At 40.0% G+C, this 21,566-nt stretch overlaps 1 protein-coding gene across 1 annotated transcript; it reads left to right on the top strand.

The window, feature by feature from the left end:
* The first annotated feature begins 1,329 nt into the window (after positions 1 to 1,329).
* Positions 1,330 to 20,784, top strand: LOC120463032 (uncharacterized). The gene is made up of 23 exons (XM_089124194.1): positions 1,330 to 1,471; positions 1,557 to 1,672; positions 3,415 to 3,791; positions 4,458 to 4,901; positions 5,063 to 5,831; positions 5,964 to 6,226; positions 6,312 to 6,668; positions 8,110 to 8,119; positions 8,182 to 8,558; positions 9,227 to 9,670; positions 9,832 to 10,600; positions 10,733 to 10,995; positions 11,081 to 11,196; positions 12,945 to 13,335; positions 14,009 to 14,452; positions 14,614 to 15,250; positions 15,376 to 15,638; positions 15,724 to 16,074; positions 17,586 to 17,978; positions 18,648 to 19,091; positions 19,253 to 19,889; positions 20,022 to 20,284; positions 20,370 to 20,784. The coding sequence occupies exons 2-23, from the start codon at positions 1,647 to 1,649 to the stop codon at positions 20,726 to 20,728; spliced, it is 8,397 nt and encodes a 2,798-aa protein (XP_088980320.1). The 5' UTR covers positions 1,330 to 1,471; positions 1,557 to 1,646; the 3' UTR covers positions 20,729 to 20,784.
* Positions 20,785 to 21,566: the final 782 nt, after the last annotated feature.

Raw genomic sequence — 21,566 nt, forward strand, 5'->3', positions numbered from 1 at the left:
CAGGGATGCCATTTCAGATCTGAAGAGCCCTACTCTGGTGTGTGAGGATCTGAGCGACTCCGCAGGGCCTTCAGGGAGAACCAGTGGGATCGATCAGAGTGGCATGGATGCTTCTCCTGAAACCCCTGTAAAGATCAGCCCAAAAGGTGAATGTCAACAGAGCAATTGAGATGCAACATTCTAGATTTTTTTTGTAAATGCAGTTGTACAAAACAAATGAGATGAAAACAAAAATATCGGACTAATTAATTTTTAATCTGTGGTTAGAGATGTTTCTAATAACATATTTGTTTTCTTCTTTTTTTAGAAAGTACCAAAGTGAGGAAGAAGGGAAAAATTAGGGCATTCTTCAAAAAGCTTTTTAGGATTGATCCGGCTGTTCCAGAGACCTTGTGTCTCCCAGATGCAAGCGTTCCTGAGATGGATCCTGAATCGGAGCTGTCTGATGCATATGAATCGTCTGATGAGGGTCCAAGCGTTGCTGAGCTGGTTTCTGAATGGGATCTGTCTGATGCATATGAATCGTCTGATGAGGGTCCAAACGTTGCTGAGCTGGTTTCTGAATGGGATCTGTCTGATTCATATGAATCGTCTGATGAGGGTCCAAGCGTTGCCGAGATGGTTCCTGAATGGGATCTGTCTGATGCATATGAATCGTGTGATGAGGGTCCAAGCGTTGCCGAGATGGATCCTGAATCAGATCTTTCTGATGCATATGAATCGTGTGATGAGGGTCCAAGCGTTCCTGAGATGGATCCTGAATCGGATCTGTCTGATGCATATGAATCGTCTGATGAGGGTCCAAGCGTTCCTGAGATGGATCCTGAATCGGATCTGTCTGATGCATATGAAACGTGTGATGAGGGTCCAAGCGTTCCTGAGATGGATCCTGAATCGGATCTGTCTGATTCGGATGAATCGTGTGTCCAAGGACCAAGCAGTCCTTGTGCATGCACTTCCAAGCAGGAACTAGTTCAAGAAGGACCCGATTCCCGTTTTGCGGAGCGTGTGAAGGGCTGTACAAAGGATCTGGAACCTGTCACCGAGGTGTGGAACAACATCTTCATTGGAAATGAGTAAGTCTACAGCACATTTAGACTAATATAAACCATGTGATTAATGTAATGTGTGTTATATTGTTATAATGTAATTATATTGTAAACCCTGTGCTTTGAAAGACTAATCTTGGCCTTTTTGTTCTTGTGCAGAGTGATAGCAGAGGACCGAATGAAACTGAAGGAGCTGGGGATTACTCACATCCTCAATGCTGCTGCTTTGAAGAATAATCTGAGGGTCTTGATGGGAGTCCCGTGCGAGGAAGACCTGATGGAAACCGTTGATACAGGGGCGAGTTACTACAGAGGCATGAACATCACGTATTGCCGCATGCCTACAACGCAAACTTCCAACATCAGCAAATACTTCGTGCCAGCTGCCAAATTCATTCACAAGGCCATGAAAAACCCACAAAGTAAGATCTTTTATCAAGTGTTCTGTTCTGGAGTGACAAACTGTTTGGGACTTTTCTGACTGTCTTTCTGTTTTTATTTCCACAGATAAGGTGTTAATTCACTGCGTTAAGGGTGTCAGCCACGCCCCTACACTTTTCCTGGCATATCTCATGATCCACCATGACATGACAGGGGATGAAGCCATCGATTACCTCATTCAGGTACGATACATCAAGCCCGACTTAGACTTCCTGAAGAAGCTGACGATCCTCGACCAGTTATTGTGCACAATGAGACTTGTGCACAAAACAACCAGTTATAGAAGGGAAAACGACAAGACCTGGTTAAAGAAGCTAGAAGCCAAAATACTGCAAAAGAAGTGCTGCTGTACACCGGACAAAGAGTGTGGACGGATTGAGAGAAGATTCACACTTTTTCGAGCTTTTCATCTTAGAAGTGCTTGATTATGACTACACTTCCGTTTTAAATAAATAAAACATTTTAAGGACTAAAACAAATGGCAGTTTGACAATTGTGAGTCTCTCCATCTTTAAACATAAAAGGCAGAACAGTTTCTGACATTTTAGGTTGTGTCTGCGTGAGGTCATCGGAGCTGCTAACGCAAACGCTCTTGAAGCATAGAGGAATACAATATACAGGAATACACACAGACTATAAAAACTGTTCTCTTATCATTTGTAAAATAAAATACTCTAAAATGCAGAACCACCACAAAAATAAATTGGTAACACTAAGACACATTGAAAATGTGCACACACACACACACACACACACACAGGAATACATTTGTAAGGCTATAAAAAAGATAAACGAGATGAGACCAACTATTGTTCTATTGTTCCAAACTATCTTACCAATTTACTTTTTTTTTTTTTACAGATATTTTATTTTTACTGCTTTATTTGCTAATTTGTGATTGCTATTCAGTTGAAGTAAATGATCAAATCTTAAGACTCCAACATTTCTCTTTGTAACATGTTGTTCAGGTCTGATTCTAAACATAATGTAACATTATTGAAAAACTGTTGTTTTTTCAGTACAAAAACAATTGCTAAACTTTGACAAAAATTATTTTATTTTTGTTATAATTGTGATTTTATAATATTTAGATATGAATCCAACTGAATCCAACTTTAGAAACTATATCTTTCAGTAATTCAAATAGTATATAGGCCTAATGGAGCTCTATAGTCATCTAGTGGTTAAAGTGACTTATTACAAATTTTAACCTGTATTTTCCAAAAATTGGGCAAAAATCTTACATTCAACCTTGTAAAATTATCCATAGTATCCCCAGGAATGAAAGTTAGAAATCTGGGTCTTTTATAAAGTTTATTTAACATAAAATGCTGTTTTTTTTTTGTAAAAATCTTATTTAAATAAATATTTATTTATTTATAGAAATAAAAAAAAAAATCATAAATCCTCCAAAAACGACACAAATGTTGAGTAAAAACATTAATAAACAGAGTAAAATTATATTTGTTAAAAAAATCTATTAATAATATTATTATTGTTATTGTCTGGGGTCTGATAGACCCCGAAGACCAGCATTGTGACTTTTTTTGAAGAACATCAGAAGGTTAAAATAAGATGAAAATGTTTAAGTCTTTAGTATTTTTTTGGCTTTGGTCCAATGCGTTGTAGAGTAATTTCCAAACAATCTGTTTTTAACCATGAATCTGTTTCTGCGCTGCGTTCGATCCCTTGTTTGTTTCTGCGCTGCGTTCTATTTAGCTTACGTCACAGAGAGCAGCAAACTCGCTTGACTGTTTCTGCCCGTCGTTAAAGACTCGCTTACTGTCACTGCAGTTATTCTGCGATATTCCGATTATCAGTCACGTACAGTGTGTATCTTGCTATCAAACAGCTTGTCAACTGTAAGTTACTTCTTTGATTTGTTAGATTAATATCCGAAACTCGCAATGTGTACTTGCTCCAGAGAGGTGTGTCTGGAAATATACCTCAACGGCGTGTACCATGGCACTGAGACTTTCCAAGTACCAGTAGAGGATGAGGACCAGGTGGAGTGCAGGATCATCCCCGATGTCATCTGCGACCTTTTCGGGAGCTCGGCAGTGATCGATTCCCTGGAAAGGATTGATTCACCTGAGGACATGCCAGTCAGTTCCAGTGTTGTAGAGGGGGGCGCTGTGCAGGTTGACTCTGTGAACGACTCAACCGCCTCAGCTAGTGTTGTTGAGAGAGATGGGCTCGAGGATGAAGTCAAAAATGTCTCCTCAGTGTTGGTGTCACCAACGGAGTTGGCAGGGAGCGGGACCGACGCTTCTCCTGAAACCCCAGAGAACAGCCCAACAGGTGTGTTAAACATGAACAACAGGCTAACATGACCAATGGCACTGATAGATTTTCTATATATTCAGGGAAGGGGCACGGGAAGTATAAGGGGGCTTTTCATAGGATTGTAAACGCGACGAAACAACGATTTAATTTATATATATTTTTCATTTATAGGCTATAGAAAAGTGTAATCGAAATGTTAAATTATGTTTTTTGAAAAATGCGCACAGTGCGTGACGTCATATTGTGATCCTTGCAAACGTCTGCCTTTTGAGGAATTGCCAGGTGTTAATATTGTTTAACATTAATATTGTTGGTTCAATGCTTATTTTCTATGTACGTTTGTTTATTTTTCAATTAAAAAAATCCCCTGAGTGCTTAATCGCCGTGTGTGCGCCATTTTGTGTAACTTTCCGCGCGGCTATGCCTTTAAAGATCCACGACCACGACTTCGAGGCGAATCTGGCCGAGCATGTCTCATCACACCGGCACCCATTTTGCGAATGTCTAAAATAAATAGTTAATCACATTTACAAAATGACTCCAAGTCGCCCCTGTCATTTCATAGAATAGTACATTAACAATGAGATGCAAACAGAAACGTCTTTCAAGCCAGTCTACTTTTTCATGTCTAATTTGTAGTTTGAGATGTGTCTAATAACATTTTTATTTTTGTTTTTTCAGAAAGTACCAAAGTGTGGATGATGAAGAAAGCGAGTGGATTCTTTCAGATGCTTTTTGGTGTCCCAGAGCCACTGTGTGTCCCAGACACTCATCAGCCAACATCTGAAACGGATCTGGTCGATTCTGAGCAGGAAACCCCCGTGGATCTGGACAATTTGGAGCAACCGGATGTCCCAGTTCCAATAGTTTCGGAGCAGGAAACTCCAGTGGATCTCGTTGATCTAGAGGAGTCCAGTGTCTCGGCTCTAAACCGTTCTGAGGCAGAACCAGTGTCCACTGAAGGTCTGGAAGTTGAAGTCAGGGATGACATTTCAGATCTGAAGAGCCCTACTCTGGTGTGTGAGGATCTGAGCGACTCCGCAGGGCCTTCAGGGAGAACCAGTGGGATCGATCAGAGTGGCATGGATGCTTCTCCTGAAACCCCTGTAAAGATCAGCCCAAAAGGTGAATGTCAACAGAGCAATTGAGATGCAACATTGTAGATTTTTTTTGTAAATGCAGTTGTACAAAACAAATGAGATGAAAACAAAAATATCGGACTAATTAATTTTTAATCTGTGGTTAGAGATGTTTCTAATAACATATTTGTTTTCTTCTTTTTTTAGAAAGTACCAAAGTGAGGAAGAAGGGAAAAATTAGGGCATTCTTCAAAAAGCTTTTTAGGATTGATCCGGCTGTTCCAGAGACCTTGTGTCTCCCAGATGCAAGCGTTCCTGAGATGGATCCTGAATCGGAGCTGTCTGATGCATATGAATCGTCTGATGAGGGTCCAAGCGTTGCTGAGATGGTTTCTGAATGGGATCTGTCTGATTCATATGAATCGTCTGATGAGGGTCCAAGCGTTGCTGAGATGGTTTCTGAATGGGATCTGTCTGATTCATATGAATCGTCTGATGAGGGTCCAAGCGTTGCCGAGATGGTTCCTGAATGGGATCTGTCTGATGCATATGAATCGTGTGATGAGGGTCCAAGCGTTGCCGAGATGGATCCTGAATCAGATCTTTCTGATGCATATGAATCGTGTGATGAGGGTCCAAGCGTTCCTGAGATGGATCCTGAATCGGATCTGTCTGATGCATATGAATCGTCTGATGAGGGTCCAAGCGTTCCTGAGATGGATCCTGAATCGGATCTGTCTGATGCATATGAAACGTGTGATGAGGGTCCAAGCGTTCCTGAGATGGATCCTGAATCGGATCTGTCTGATTTGGATGAATCGTGTGTCCAAGGTCCAAGCAGTCCTTGTGCATGCACTTCCAAGCAGGAACTAGTTCAAGAAGGACCCGATTCCCGTTTTGCGGAGCGTGTGAAGGGCTGTACAAAGGATCTGGAACCTGTCACCGAGGTGTGGAACAACATCTTCATTGGAAATGAGTAAGTCTACAGCACATTTAGACTAATATAAACCATGTGATTAATGTAATGTGTGTTATATTGTTATAATGTAATTATATTGTAAACCCTGTGCTTTGAAAGACTAATCTTGGCTTTTTTGTTCTTGTGCAGAGTGATAGCAGAGGACCGAATGAAACTGAAGGAGCTGGGGATTACTCACATCCTCAATGCTGCTGCTTTGAAGAATAATCTGAGGGTCTTGATGGGAGTCCCGTGCGAGGAAGACCTGATGGAAACCGTTGATACAGGGGCGAGTTACTACAGAGGCATGAACATCACGTATTGCCGCATGCCTACAACGCAAACTTCCAACATCAGCAAATACTTCGTGCCAGCTGCCAAATTCATTCACAAGGCCATGAAAAACCCACAAAGTAAGATCTTTTATCAAGTGTTCTGTTCTGGAGTGACAAACTGTTTGGGACTTTTCTGACTGTCTTTCTGTTTTTATTTCCACAGATAAGGTGTTAATTCACTGCGTTAAGGGTGTCAGCCACGCCCCTACACTTTTCCTGGCATATCTCATGATCCACCATGACATGACAGGGGATGAAGCCATCGATTACCTCATTCAGGTACGATACATCAAGCCCGACTTAGACTTCCTGAAGAAGCTGACGATCCTCGACCAGTTATTGTGCACAATGAGACTTGTGCACAAAACAACCAGTTATAGAAGGGAAAACGACAAGACCTGGTTAAAGAAGCTAGAAGCCAAAATACTGCAAAAGAAGTGCTGCTGTACACCGGACAAAGAGTGTGGACGGATTGAGAGAAGATTCACACTTTTTCGAGCTTTTCATCTTAGAAGTGCTTGATTATGACTACACTTCCGTTTTAAATAAATAAAACATTTTAAGGACTAAAACAAATGGCTGTTTGACAATTGTGAGTCTCTCCATCTTTAAACATAAAAGGCAGAACAGTTTCTGACATTTTAGGTTGTGTCTGCGTGAGGTCATCGGAGCTGCTAACGCAAACGCTCTTGAAGCATAGAGGAATACAATATACAGGAATACACACAGACTATAAAAACTGTTCTCTTATCATTTGTAAAATAAAATACTCTAAAATGCAGAACCACCACAAAAATAAATTGGTAACACTAAGACACATTGAAAATGTGCGCACACACACACACACACACACACACACACACACAGGAATACATTTGTAAGGCTATAAAAAAGATAAACGAGATGAGACCAACTATTGTTCTATTGTTCCAAACTATCTTACCAATTTACTTTTTTTTTTTTTTTACAGATATTTTATTTTTACTGCTTTATTTGCTAATTTGTGATTGCTATTCAGTTGAAGTAAATGATCAAATCTTAAGACTCCAACATTTCTCTTTGTAACATGTTGTTCAGGTCTGATTCTAAACATAATGTAACATTATTGAAAAACTGTTGTTTTTTCAGTACAAAAACAATTGCTAAACTTTGACAAAAATTATTTTATTTTTGTTATAATTGTGATTTTATAATATTTAGATATGAATCCAACTGAATCCAACTTTAGAAACTATATCTTTCAGTAATTCAAATAGTATATAGGCCTAGTGGAGCTCTATAGTCATCTAGTGGTTAAAGTGACTTATTACAAATTTTAACCTGTATTTTCCAAAAATTGGGCAAAAATCTTACATTCAACCTTGTAAAATTATCCATAGTATCCCCAGGAATGAAAGTTAGAAATCTGGGTCTTTTATAAAGTTTATTTAACATAAAATGCTGTTTTTTTTTTGTAAAAATCTTATTTAAATAAATATTTATTTATTTATAGAAATAAAAAAAAAAATCATAAATCCTCCAAAAACGACACAAATGTTGAGTAAAAACATTAATAAACAGAGTAAAATTATATTTGTTAAAAAAATCTATTAATAATATTATTATTGTTATTGTCTGGGGTCTGATAGACCCCGAAGACCAGCATTGTGACTTTTTTTGAAGAACATCAGAAGGTTAAAACAAGATGAAAATGTTTAAGTCTTTAGTATTTTTTTGGCTTTGGTCCAATGCGTTGTAGAGTAATTTCCAAACAATCTGTTTTTAACCATGAATCTGTTTCTGCGCTGCGTTCGATCCCTTTTTTTTTTCTGCGCTGCGTTCTATTTAGCTTACGTCACAGAGAGCAGCAAACTCGCTTGACTGTTTCTGCCCGTCGTTAAAGACTCGCTTACTGTCACTGCAGTTATTCTGCGATATTCCGATTATCAGTCACGTACAGTGTGTATCTTGCTATCAAACAGCTTGTCAACTGTAAGTTACTTCTTTGATTTGTTAGATTAATATCCGAAACTCGCAATGTGTACTTGCTCCAGAGAGGTGTGTCTGGAAATATACCTCAACGGCGTGTACCATGGCACTGAGACTTTCCAAGTACCAGTAGAGGATGAGGACCAGGTGGAGTGCAGGATCATCCCCGATGCCATCTGCGACCTTTTCGGGAGCTCGGCAGTGATCGATTCCCTGGAAAGGATTGATTCACCTGAGGACATGCCAGTCAGTTCCAGTGTTGTAGAGGGGGGCGCTGTGCAGGTTGACTCTGTGAACGACTCAACCGCCTCAGCTAGTGTTGTTGAGAGAGATGGGCTCGAGGATGAAGTCAAAAATGTCTCCTCAGTGTTGGTGTCACCAACGGAGTTGGCAGGGAGCGGGACCGACGCTTCTCCTGAAACCCCAGAGAACAGCCCAACAGGTGTGTTAAACATGAACAACAGGCTAACATGACCAATGGCACTGATAGATTTTCTATATATTCAGGGCAGGGGCACGGGAAGTATAAGGGGGCTTTTCATAGGATTGTAAACGCGACGAAACAACGATTTAATTCATATTTTTTTTTCATTTATAGGCTATAGAAAAGTGTAATCGAAATGTTGAATTATGTTTTTTGAAAAATGCGCGCAGTGCGTGACGTCATATTGTGATCCTTGCAAACGTCTGCCTTTTGAGGAATTGCCAGGTGTTAATATTGTTTAACATTAATATTGTTGGTTTAATGCTTATTTTCTATGTACATTTGTTTATTTTTCAATTAAAAAAAAATCTCCTGAGTGCTTAATCGCCGTGTGTGCGCCATTTTGTGTAACTTTCCGCGCGGCTATGCCTCCAAAGATCCACGACCACGACTTCGAGGCGAATCTGGCCGAGCATGTCTCATCACACCGGCACCCATTTTGCGAATGTCTAAAATAAATAGTTAATCACATTTACAAAATGACTTCAAGTCGCCCCTGTCATTTCATAGAATAGTACATTAACAATGAGATGCAAACAGAAACGTCTTTCAAGCCAGTCTACTTTTTCATGTCTAATTTGTAGTTTGAGATGTGTCTAATAACATTTTTATTTTTGTTTTTTCAGAAAGTACCAAAGTGTGGATGATGAAGAAAGCGAGTGGATTCTTTCAGATGCTTTTTGGTGTCCCAGAGCCACTGTGTGTCCCAGACACTCATCAGCCAACATCTGAAACGGATCTGGTCGATTCTGAGCAGGAAACCCCCGTGGATCTGGACAATTTGGAGCAACCGGATGTCCCAGTTCCAATAGTTTCGGAGCAGGAAACTCCAGTGGATCTCGTTGATCTAGAGGAGTCCAGCGTCTCGGCTCTAAACCGTTCTGAGGCAGAACCAGTGTCCACTGAAGGTCTGGAAGTTGAAGTCAGGGATGACATTTCAGATCTGAAGAGCCCAACTCTGGTGTGTGAGGATCTGAGCGACTCCGCAGGGCCTTCAGGGAAAACCAGTGGGATCGATCAGAGTGGCATGGATGCTTCTCCTGAAACCCCTGTAAAGATCAGCCCAAAAGGTGAATGTCAACAGAGCAATTGAGATGCAACATTCTAGATTTTTTTTGTAAATGCAGTTGTACAAAACAAATGAGATGAAAACAGAAATATCGGACTAATTAATTTTTAATCTGTGGTTAGAGACGTTTCTAATAACATATTTGTTTTCTTCTTTTTTTAGAAAGTACCAAAGTGAGGAAGAAGGGAAAAATTAGGGCATTCTTCAAAAAGCTTTTTAGGATTGATCCGGCTGTTCCAGAGACCTTGTGTCTCCCAGATGCAAGCGTTCCTGAGATGGATCCTGAATCGGAGCTGTCTGATGCATATGAATCGTCTGATGAGGGTCCAAGCGTTGCTGAGATGGTTTCTGAATGGGATCTGTCTGATTCATATGAATCGTCTGATGAGGGTCCAAGCGTTGCTGAGATGGTTTCTGAATGGGATCTATCTGATTCATATGAATCGTCTGATGAGGGTCCAAGCGTTGCCGAGATGGTTCCTGAATGGGATCTGTCTGATGCATATGAATCGTGTGATGAGGGTCCAAGCGTTGCCGAGATGGATCCTGAATCAGATCTTTCTGATGCATATGAATCGTGTGATGAGGGTCCAAGCGTTCCTGAGATGGATCCTGAATCGGATCTGTCTGATGCATATGAATCGTCTGATGAGGGTCCAAGCGTTCCTGAGATGGATCCTGAATCGGATCTGTCTGATGCATATGAAACGTGTGATGAGGGTCCAAGCGTTCCTGAGATGGATCCTGAATCGGATCTGTCTGATTTGGATGAATCGTGTGTCCAAGGTCCAAGCAGTCCTTGTGCATGCACTTCCAAGCAGGAACTAGTTCAAGAAGGACCCGATTCCCGTTTTGCGGAGCGTGTGAAGGGCTGTACAAAGGATCTGGAACCTGTCACCGAGGTGTGGAACAACATCTTCATTGGAAATGAGTAAGTCTACAGCACATTTAGACTAATATAAACCATGTGATTAATGTAATGTGTGTTATATTGTTATAATGTAATTATATTGTAAACCCTGTGCTTTGAAAGACTAATCTTGGCTTTTTTGTTCTTGTGCAGAGTGATAGCAGAGGACCGAATGAAACTGAAGGAGCTGGGGATTACTCACATCCTCAATGCTGCTGCTTTGAAGAATAATCTGAGGGTCTTGATGGGAGTCCCGTGCGAGGAAGACCTGATGGAAACCGTTGATACAGGGGCGAGTTACTACAGAGGCATGAACATCACGTATTGCCGCATGCCTACAACGCAAACTTCCAACATCAGCAAATACTTCGTGCCAGCTGCCAAATTCATTCACAAGGCCATGAAAAACCCACAAAGTAAGATCTTTTATCAAGTGTTCTGTTCTGGAATGACAAACTGTTTGGGACTTTTCTGACTGTCTTTCTGTTTTTATTTCCACAGATAAGGTGTTAATTCACTGCGTTAAGGGTGTCAGCCACGCCCCTACACTTTTCCTGGCATATCTCATGATCCACCATGACATGACAGGGGATGAAGCCATCGATTACCTCATTCAGGTACGATACATCAAGCCCGACTTAGACTTCCTGAAGAAGCTGACGATCCTCGACCAGTTATTGTGCACAATGAGACTTGTGCACAAAACAACCAGTTATAGAAGGGAAAACGACAAGACCTGGTTAAAGAAGCTAGAAGCCAAAATACTGCAAAAGAAGTGCTGCTGTACACCGGACAAAGAGTGTGGACGGATTGAGAGAAGATTCACACTTTTTCGAGCTTTTCATCTTAGAAGTGCTTGATTATGACTACACTTCCGTTTTAAATAAATAAAACATTTTAAGGACTAAAACAAATGGCTGTTTGACAATTGTGAGTCTCTCCATCTTTAAACATAAAAGGCAGAACAGTTTCTGACATTTTAGGTTGTGTCTGCGTGAGGTCATCGGAGCTGCTAACGCAAACGCTCTTGAAGCATAGAGGAATACAATATACAGGAATACACACAGACTATAAAAACTGTTCTCTTATCATTTGTAAAATAAAATACTCTAAAATGCAGAACCACCACAAAAATAAATTGGTAACACTAAGACACATTGAAAATGTGCACACACACACACACACACACACAGGAATACATTTGTAAGGCTATAAAAAAGATAAACGAGATGAGACCAACTATTGTTCTATTGTTCCAAACTATTGTTCCTAGTTGTTCGATTTTCTTACCAATTTACTTTTTTTTTTTTTTTTTTACACATATTTTATTTTTACTGCTTTATTTGCTAATTTGTGATTGCTGTTCAGTTGAAGTAAATGATCAAATCTTAAGACTCCAACATTTCTCTTTGTAACATGTTGTTCAGGTCTGATTCTAAACATAATGTAACATTATTGAAAAACTGTTGTTTTTTCAGTACAAAAACAATTGCTAAACTTTGACAAAAATTATTTTATTTTTGTTATAATTGTGATTTTATAATATTTAGATATGAATCCAACTTTAGAAACTATATCTTTCAGTAATTCAAATAGTATATAGGCCTAGTGGAGCTCTATAGTCATCTAGTGGTTAAAGTGACTTATTACAAATTTTAACCTGTATTTTCCAAAAATTGGGCAAAAATCTTACATTCAACCTTGTAAAATTATCCATGGTATCCCCAGGAATGAAAGTTAGAAATCTGGGTCTTTTATAAAGTTTATTTAACATAAAATGCTGTTTTTTTTTTTTTTGTAAAAATCTTATTTAAATAAATATTTATTTATTTATAGAAATAAATAAAAAAATCATAAATCCTCCAAAAACGACACAAATGTTGAGTAAAAACATTAATAAACAGAGTAAAATTATATTTGTTAAAAAAATGTATATTATTAATATTATTATTGTTATTGTCTGGGGTCTGATAGACCCCGAAGACCAGCATTGTGACTTTTTTTGAAGAACATCAGAAGGTTAAAACAAGATGAAAATGTTTAAGTCTTTAGTATTTTTTTGGCTTTGGTCCAATGCGTTGTAGAGTAATTTCCAAACAATCTGTTTTTAACCATGAATCTGTTTCTGCGCTGCGTTCGATCCCTTGTTTGTTTCTGCGCTGCGTTCTATTTAGCTTACGTCACAGAGAGCAGCAAACTCGCTTGACTGTTTCTGCCCGTCGTTAAAGACTCGCTTACTGTCACTGCAGTTATTCTGCGATATTCCGATTATCAGTCACGTACAGTGTGTATCTTGCTATCAAACAGCTTGTCAACTGTAAGTTACTTCTTTGATTTGTTAGATTAATATCCGAAACTCGCAATGTGTACTTGCTCCAGAGAGGTGTGTCTGGAAATATACCTCAACGGCGTGTACCATGGCACTGAGACTTTCCAAGTACCAGTAGAGGATGAGGACCAGGTGGAGTGCAGGATCATCCCCGATGCCATCTGCGACCTTTTCGGGAGCTCGGCAGTGATCGATTCCCTGGAAAGGATTGATTCACCTGAGGACATGCCAGTCAGTTCCAGTGTTGTAGAGGGGGGCGCTGTGCAGGTTGACTCTGTGAACGACTCAACCGCCTCAGCTAGTGTTGTTGAGAGAGATGGGCTCGAGGATGAAGTCAAAAATGTCTCCTCAGTGTTGGTGTCACCAACGGAGTTGGCAGGGAGCGGGACCGACGCTTCTCCTGAAACCCCAGAGAACAGCCCAACAGGTGTGTTAAACATGAACAACAGGCTAACATGACCAATGGCACTGATAGATTTTCTATATATTCAGGGCAGGGGCACGGGAAGTATAAGGGGGCTTTTCATAGGATTGTAAACGCGACGAAACAACGATTTAATTCATATTTTTTTTCATTTATAGGCTATAGAAAAGTGTAATCGAAATGTTGAATTATGTTTTTTGAAAAATGCGCGCAGTGCGTGACGTCATATTGTGATCCTTGCAAACGTCTGCCTTTTGAGGAATTGCCAGGTGTTAATATTGTTTAACATTAATATTGTTGGTTTAATGCTTATTTTCTATGTACATTTGTTTATTTTTCAATTAAAAAAAAATCTCCTGAGTGCTTAATCGCCGTGTGTGCGCCATTTTGTGTAACTTTCCGCGCGGCTATGCCTCCAAAGATCCACGACCACGACTTCGAGGCGAATCTGGCCGAGCATGTCTCATCACACCGGCACCCATTTTGCGAATGTCTAAAATAAATAGTTAATCACATTTACAAAATGACTCCAAGTCGCCCCTGTCATTTCATTCATAGAATAGTACATTAACAATGAGATGCAAACAGAAACGTCTTTCAAGCCAGTCTACTTTTTCATGTCTAATTTGTAGTTTGAGATGTGTCTAATAACATGTTTTTATTTTTGTTTTTTCAGAAAGTACCAAAGTGTGGATGATGAAGAAAGCGAGTGGATTCTTTCAGATGCTTTTTGGTGTCTCAGAGCCACTGTGTGTCCCAGACACTCATCAGCCAACATCTGCAACGGATCTGGTCGATTCTGAGCAGGAAACCCCCGTGGATCTGGACAATTTGGAGCAACCGGATGTCCCAGTTCCAATAGTTTCGGAGCAGGAAACTCCAGTGGATCTCGTTGATCTAGAGGAGTCCAGCGTCTCGGCTCTAAACCGTTCTGAGGCAGAACCAGTGTCCACTGAAGGTCTGGAAGTTGAAGTCAAGGATGCCATTTCAGATCTGAAGAGCCCTACTCTGGTGTGTGAGGATCTGAGCGACTCCGCAGGGCCTTCAGGGAGAACCAGTGGGATCGATCAGAGTGGCATGGATGCTTCTCCTGAAACCCCTGTAAAGATCAGCCCAAAAGGTGAATGTCAACAGAGCAATTGAGATGCAACATTGTAGATTTTTTTTGTAAATGCAGTTGTACAAAACAAATGAGATGAAAACAGAAATATCGGACTAATTAATTTTTAATCTGTGGTTAGAGATGTTTCTAATAACATATTTGTTTTCTTCTTTTTTTAGAAAGTACCAAAGTGAGGAAGAAGGGAAAAATTAGGGCATACTTCAAAAAGCTTTTTAGGATTGATCCGGCTGTTCCAGAGACCTTGTGTCTCCCAGATGCAAGCGTTCCTGAGATGGATCCTGAATCGGAGCTGTCTGATGCATATGAATCGTCTGATGAGGGTCCAAGCGTTGCTGAGATGGTTTCTGAATGGGATCTGTCTGATTCATATGAATCGTCTGATGAGGGTCCAAGCGTTGCTGAGATGGTTTCTGAATGGGATCTGTCTGATTCATATGAATCGTCTGATGAGGGTCCAAGCGTTGCCGAGATGGTTCCTGAATGGGATCTGTCTGATGCATATGAATCGTGTGATGAGGGTCCAAGCGTTGCCGAGATGGATCCTGAATCAGATCTTTCTGATGCATATGAAACGTGTGATGAGGGTCCAAGCGTTCCTGAGATGGATCCTGAATCGGATCTGTCTGATTTGGATGAATCGTGTGTCCAAGGACCAAGCAGTCCTTGTGCATGCACTTCCAAGCAGGAACTAGTTCAAGAAGGACCCGATTCCCGTTTTGCGGAGCGTGTGAAGGGCTGTACAAAGGATCTGGAACCTGTCACCGAGGTGTGGAACAACATCTTCATTGGAAATGAGTAAGTCTACAGCACATAATATAAACCATGTGATTAATGTAATGTGTGTTATATTGTTATAATGTAATTATATTGTAAACCTTGTGCTTTGAAAGACTAATCTTGGCTTTTTTGTTCTTGTGCAGAGTGATAGCAGAGGACCGAATGAAACTGAAGGAGCTGGGGATTACTCACATCCTCAATGCTGCTGCTTTGAAGAATAATCTGAGGGTCTTGATGGGAGTCCCGTACGAGGAAGACCTGATGGAAACCGTTGATACAGGGGCGAGTTACTACAGAGGCATGAACATCACGTATTGCCGCATGCCTACAACGCAAACTTCCAACATCAGCAAATACTTCGTGCCAGCTGCCAAATTCATTCACAAGGCCATGAAAAACCCACAAAGTAAGATCTTTTATCAAGTGTTCTGTTCTGGAGTGACAAACTGTTTGGGACTTTTCTGACTGTCTTTCTGTTTTTATTTCCACAGATAAGGTGTTAATTCACTGCGTTAAGGGTGTCAGCCACGCCCCTACACTTTTCCTGGCATATCTCATGATCCACCATGACATGACAGGGGATGAAGCCATCGATTACCTCATTCAGGTACGATACATCAAGCCCGACTTAGACTTCCTGAAGAAGCTGACGATCCTCGACCAGTTATTGTGCACAATGAGACTTGTGCACAAAACAACCAGTTATAGAAGGGAAAACGACAAGACCTGGTTAAAGAAGCTAGAAGCCAAAATACTGCAAAAGAAGTGCTGCTGTACACCGGACAAAGAGTGTGGCCGGATTGAGAGAAGATTCACACTTTTTCGAGCTTTTCATCTTAGAAGTGCTTGATTATGACTACACTTCCGTTTTAAATAAATAAAACATTTTAGGGACTAAAACAAATGGCTGTTTGACAATTGTGAGTCTCTCCATCTTTAAACATAAAAGGCAGAACAGTTTCTGACATTTTAGGTTGTGTCTGCGTGAGGTCATCGGAGCTGCTAACGCAAACGCTCTTGAAGCATAGAGGAATACAATATACAGGAATACACACAGACTATAAAAACTGTTCTCTTATCATTTGTAAAATAAAATACTCTAAAATGCAGAACCACCGCAAAAAATAAATTGGTAACACTAAGACACATTGAAAATGTGCACACACACACACACACACACACACACAGGAATACATTTGTAAGGCTATAAAAAAGATAAAAGAGATGAGACCAACTATTGTTCTATTGTTCCAAACTATTGTTCCTAGTTGTTCGATTTTCTTACCAATTTACTTTTTCTTTTTTTTTTTACAAATATTTTATTTTTACTGCTTTATTTGCTAGTTTGTGATTGCTGTTCAGTTGAAGTAAATGATCAAATCTTAAGACTCCAACATTTCTCTTTGTAACATGTTGTTCAGGTCTGATTATAAACATAATGTAACATTATTGAAAAACTGTTGTTTTTTCAGTACAAAAACAATTGCTAAACTTTGACAAAAATGATTTTATTTTTGTTATAATTGTGATTTTATAATATTTAGATATGAATCCAACTTTAGAAACTATATCTTTCAGTAATTCAAATAGTATATAGGCCTAGTGGAGCTCTATAGCCATCTAGTGGTTAAAGTGACTTATTACAAATTTTAACCTGTATTTTCCAAAAATTGGGCAAAAATCTTACATTAAACCTTGTAAAATTATCCATGGTATACCCAGGAATGAAAGTTAGAAATCTGGGTCTTTTATAAAGTTTATTTAACATAAAATGCTGTTTTTTTTTTGTAAAAATCTTATTTAAATAAATATTTATTTATTTATAGAAATAAATAAAAAAATCATAAATCCTCCAAAAACGACAGAAATGTTGAGTAAAAACATTAATAAACAGAGTAAAATTATATTTGTTAAAAAAATATATATTATTAATATTATTATTGTTATTGTCTGGGGTCTGATAGACCCCGAAGACCAGCATTGTGACTTTTTTTGAAGAACATCAGAAGGTTAAAACAAGATGAAAATGTTTAAGTCTTTAGTATTTTTTTGGCTTTGGTCCAATGCGTTGTAGAGTAATTTCCAAACAATCTGTTTTTAACCATGAATCTGTTTCTGCGCTGCGTTCGATCCCTTGTTTGTTTCTGCGCTGCGTTCTATTTAGCTTACGTCACAGAGAGCAGCAAACTCGCTTGACTGTTTCTGCCCGTCGTTAAAGACTCGCTTACTGTCACTGCAGTTATTCTGCGATATTCCGATTATCAGTCACGTACAGTGTGTATCGTGCTATCAAACAGCTTGTCAACTGTAAGTTACTTCTTTGATTTGTTAGATTAATATCCGAAACTCGCAATGTGTACTTGCTCCGGAGAGGTGTGTCTGGAAATATACCTCAACGGCGTGTACCATGGCACTGAGACTTTCCAAGTACCAGCAGAGGATGAGGACCAGGTGGAGTGCAGGATCATCCCCGAAGCCATCTGCGACCTTTTCGGGAGCTCGGCAGTGATCGATTCCCTGGAAAGGATTGATTCACCTGAGGACATGCCAGTCAGTTCCAGTGTTGTAGAGGGGGGCGCTGTGCAGGTTGACTCTGTGAACGACTCAACCGCCTCAGCTAGTGTTGTTGAGAGAGATGGGCTCGAGGATGAAGTCAAAAATGTCTCCTCAGTGTTGGTGTCACCAACGGAATTGGCAAGGAGTGGGACCGACGCTTCTCCTGAAACCCCAGAGAACAGCCCAACAGGTGTGTTAAACATGAACAACAGGCTAACATGACCAATGGCACTGATAGATTTTCTATATATTCAGGGCAGGGGCACGGGAAGTATAACGGGGCTTTTCATAGGATTGTAAACGCGACGAAACAACGATTTAATTCATATTTTTTTTCATTTATAGGCTATAGAAAAGTGTAATCGAAATGTTGAATTATGTTTTTTGAAAAATGCGCGCAGTGCGTGACGTCATATTGTGATCCTTGCAAACGTCTGCCTTTTGAGGAATTGCCAGGTGTTAATATTGTTTAACATTAATATTGTTGGTTTAATGCTTATTTTCTATGTACATTTGTTTATTTTTCAATTAAAAAAAAATCTCCTGAGTGCTTAATCGCCGTGTGTGCGCCATTTTGTGTAACTTTCCGCGCGGCTATGCCTCCAAAGATCCACGACCACGACTTCGAGGCGAATCTGGCCGAGCATGTCTCATCACACCGGCACCCATTTTGCGAATGTCTAAAATAAATAGTTAATCACATTTACAAAATGACTCCAAGTCGCCCCTCTCATTTCATAGAATAGTACATTAACAATGAGATGCAAACAGAAACGTCTTTCAAGCCAGTCTACTTTTTCATGTCTAATTTGTAGTTTGAGATGTGTCTAATAACATGTTTTTATTTTTGTTTTTTCAGAAAGTACCAAAGTGTGGATGATGAAGAAAGCGAGTGGATTCTTTCAGATGCTTTTTGGTGTCTCAGAGCCACTGTGTGTCCCAGACACTCATCAGCCAACATCTGCAACGGATCTGGTCGATTCTGAGCAGGAAACCCCCGTGGATCTGGACAATTTGGAGCAACCGGATGTCCCAGTTCCAATAGTTTCGGAGCAGGAAACTCCAGTGGATCTCGTTGATCTAGAGGAGTCCAGCGTCTCGGCTCTAAACCGTTCTGAGGCAGAACCAGTGTCCACTGAAGGTCTGGAAGTTGAAGTCAAGGATGCCATTTCAGATCTGAAGAGCCCTACTCTGGTGTGTGAGGATCTGAGCGACTCCGCAGGGCCTTCAGGGAGAACCAGTGGGATCGATCAGAGTGGCATGGATGCTTCTCCTGAAACCCCTGTAAAGATCAGCCCAAAAGGTGAATGTCAACAGAGCAATTGAGATGCAACATTGTAGATTTTTTTTGTAAATGCAGTTGTACAAAACAAATGAGATGAAAACAGAAATATCGGACTAATTAATTTTTAATCTGTGGTTAGAGATGTTTCTAATAACATATTTGTTTTCTTCTTTTTTTAGAAAGTACCAAAGTGAGGAAGAAGGGAAAAATTAGGGCATACTTCAAAAAGCTTTTTAGGATTGATCCGGCTGTTCCAGAGACCTTGTGTCTTCCAGATGCAAGCGTTCCTGAGATGGATCCTGAATCGGAGCTGTCTGATTCATATGAATCGTCTGATGAGGGTCCAAGCGTTGCTGAGATGGTTTCTGAATGGGATCTGTCTGATTCATATGAATCGTCTGATGAGGGTCCAAGCGTTGCTGAGCTGGTTTCTGAATGGGATCTGTCTGATTCATATGAATCGTCTGATGAGGGTCCAAGCGTTGCCGAGATGGTTCCTGAATGGGATCTGTCTGATGCATATGAATCGTGTGATGAGGGTCCAAGCGTTGCCGAGATGGATCCTGAATCAGATCTTTCTGATGCATATGAAACGTGTGATGAGGGTCCAAGCGTTCCTGAGATGGATCCTGAATCGGATCTGTCTGATTCGGATGAATCGTGTGTCCAAGGACCAAGCAGTCCTTGTGCATGCACTTCCAAGCAGGAACTAGTTCAAGAAGGACCCGATTCCCGTTTTGCGGAGCGTGTGAAGGGCTGTACAAAGGATCTGGAACCTGTCACCGAGGTGTGGAACAACATCTTCATTGGAAATGAGTAAGTCTACAGCACATTTAGACTAATATAAACCATGTGATTAATGTAATGTGTGTTATATTGTTATAATGTAATTATATTGTAAACCCTGTGCTTTGAAAGACTAATCTTGGCTTTTTTGTTCTTGTGCAGAGTGATAGCAGAGGACCGAATGAAACTGAAGGAGCTGGGGATTACTCACATCCTCAATGCTGCTGCTTTGAAGAATAATCTGAGGGTCTTGATGGGAGTCCCGTGCGAGGAAGACCTGATGGAAACCGTTGATACAGGGGCGAGTTACTACAGAGGCATGAACATCACGTATTGCCGCATGCCTACAACGCAAACTTCCAACATCAGCAAATACTTTGTGCCAGCTGCCAAATTCATTCACAAGGCCATGAAAAACCCACAAAGTAAGATCTTTTATCAAGTGTTCTGTTCTGGAGTGACAAACTGTTTGGGACTTTTCTGACTGTCTTTCTGTTTTTATTTCCACAGATAAGGTGTTAATTCACTGCGTTAAGGGTGTCAGCCACGCCCCTACACTTTTCCTGGCATATCTCATGATCCACCATGACATGACAGGGGATGAAGCCATCGATTACCTCATTCAGGTACGATACATCAAGCCCGACTTAGACTTCCTGAAGAAGCTGACGATCCTCGACCAGTTATTGTGCACAATGAGACTTGTGCACAAAACAACCAGTTATAGAAGGGAAAACGACAAGACCTGGTTAAAGAAGCTAGAAGCCAAAATACTGCAAATGAAGTGCTGCTGTACACCGGACAAAGAGTGTGGACGGATTGAGAGAAGATTCACACTTTTTCGAGCTTTTCATCTTAGGAGTGCTTGATTATGACTACACTTCCGTTTTAAATAAATAAAACATTTTAAGGACTAAAACAAATGGCAGTTTGACAATTGTGAGTCTCTCCATCTTTAAACATAAAAGGCAGAACAGTTTCTGACATTTTAGGTTGTGTCTGCGTGAGGTCATCGGAGCTGCTAACGCAAACGCTCTTGAAGCTCCGCCCACTGTGTTGGGAGATACAGCTAATTTGCATTTAAAGAGTTTTTGCTAACCCTCAAAAAGTGACGACTTTTACAAAACTATCTGTGCGGTATTTTGAGTTAACTTCACACACACACTCTAGGGACATCAGAGATTTATTTAACATCTTGTGAAAAGGGCATTAAACCACCTCTTTAAAAAAGTGCAACCTCAAACTTATAGAAATATTACAAAATTTAGATGCAGTGTTGTCAGTGTTCCTTATTTCATCATTCCTTACATCATATGTTAATCTACTTTTGGTGTGCGTTTGATATGATACTCGTCTTCACACTAATGTATTTTTCTAAGAACAAATACCAAACTTTTTAGAAACCAGTTTTCCTGAAGAGAAAAAGTGACAGAATTGGTCGGTTGGTGACTTCTGGTTTTAATGGTAGCAGTTTCAGAAAGAAAGGTTAACTTACAATCAGTGAACCATCAGTTGATAAGGAGGGTCAATGGATTATGGTTGATCAAATGAATGTAATCACATCACATCTTGATTAATGTTTATGGTTACACCAACAAGACGCTAATAAGTTAGGTTATTATTAAGTTGACTGGACGAACACAAATTTTACAGACAAAATTATTATGGGATTATTATTTAACTCTATTCCAGACGAATGGCAGGATA

This window comes from Pimephales promelas, chromosome 20, assembly GCF_988280905.1.
Source record: "Pimephales promelas chromosome 20, fPimPro1.hap1.1, whole genome shotgun sequence".
Taxonomy (NCBI): domain Eukaryota; kingdom Metazoa; phylum Chordata; class Actinopteri; order Cypriniformes; family Leuciscidae; genus Pimephales; species Pimephales promelas.

Bases quoted from the DNA above. Each gene is read 5' to 3' on its own strand.
- LOC120463032 (XM_089124194.1), top strand. From the start codon at position 1,647: ATGAAGCCATCGATTACCTCATTCAG. The intron at 1,673-3,414 runs GTACGATACATC...TACTTGCTCCAG, and splicing joins CCATCGATTACCTCATTCAG to AGAGGTGTGTCTGGAAATAT. The intron at 10,996-11,080 runs GTAAGATCTTTT...TTATTTCCACAG, and splicing joins GGCCATGAAAAACCCACAAA to ATAAGGTGTTAATTCACTGC.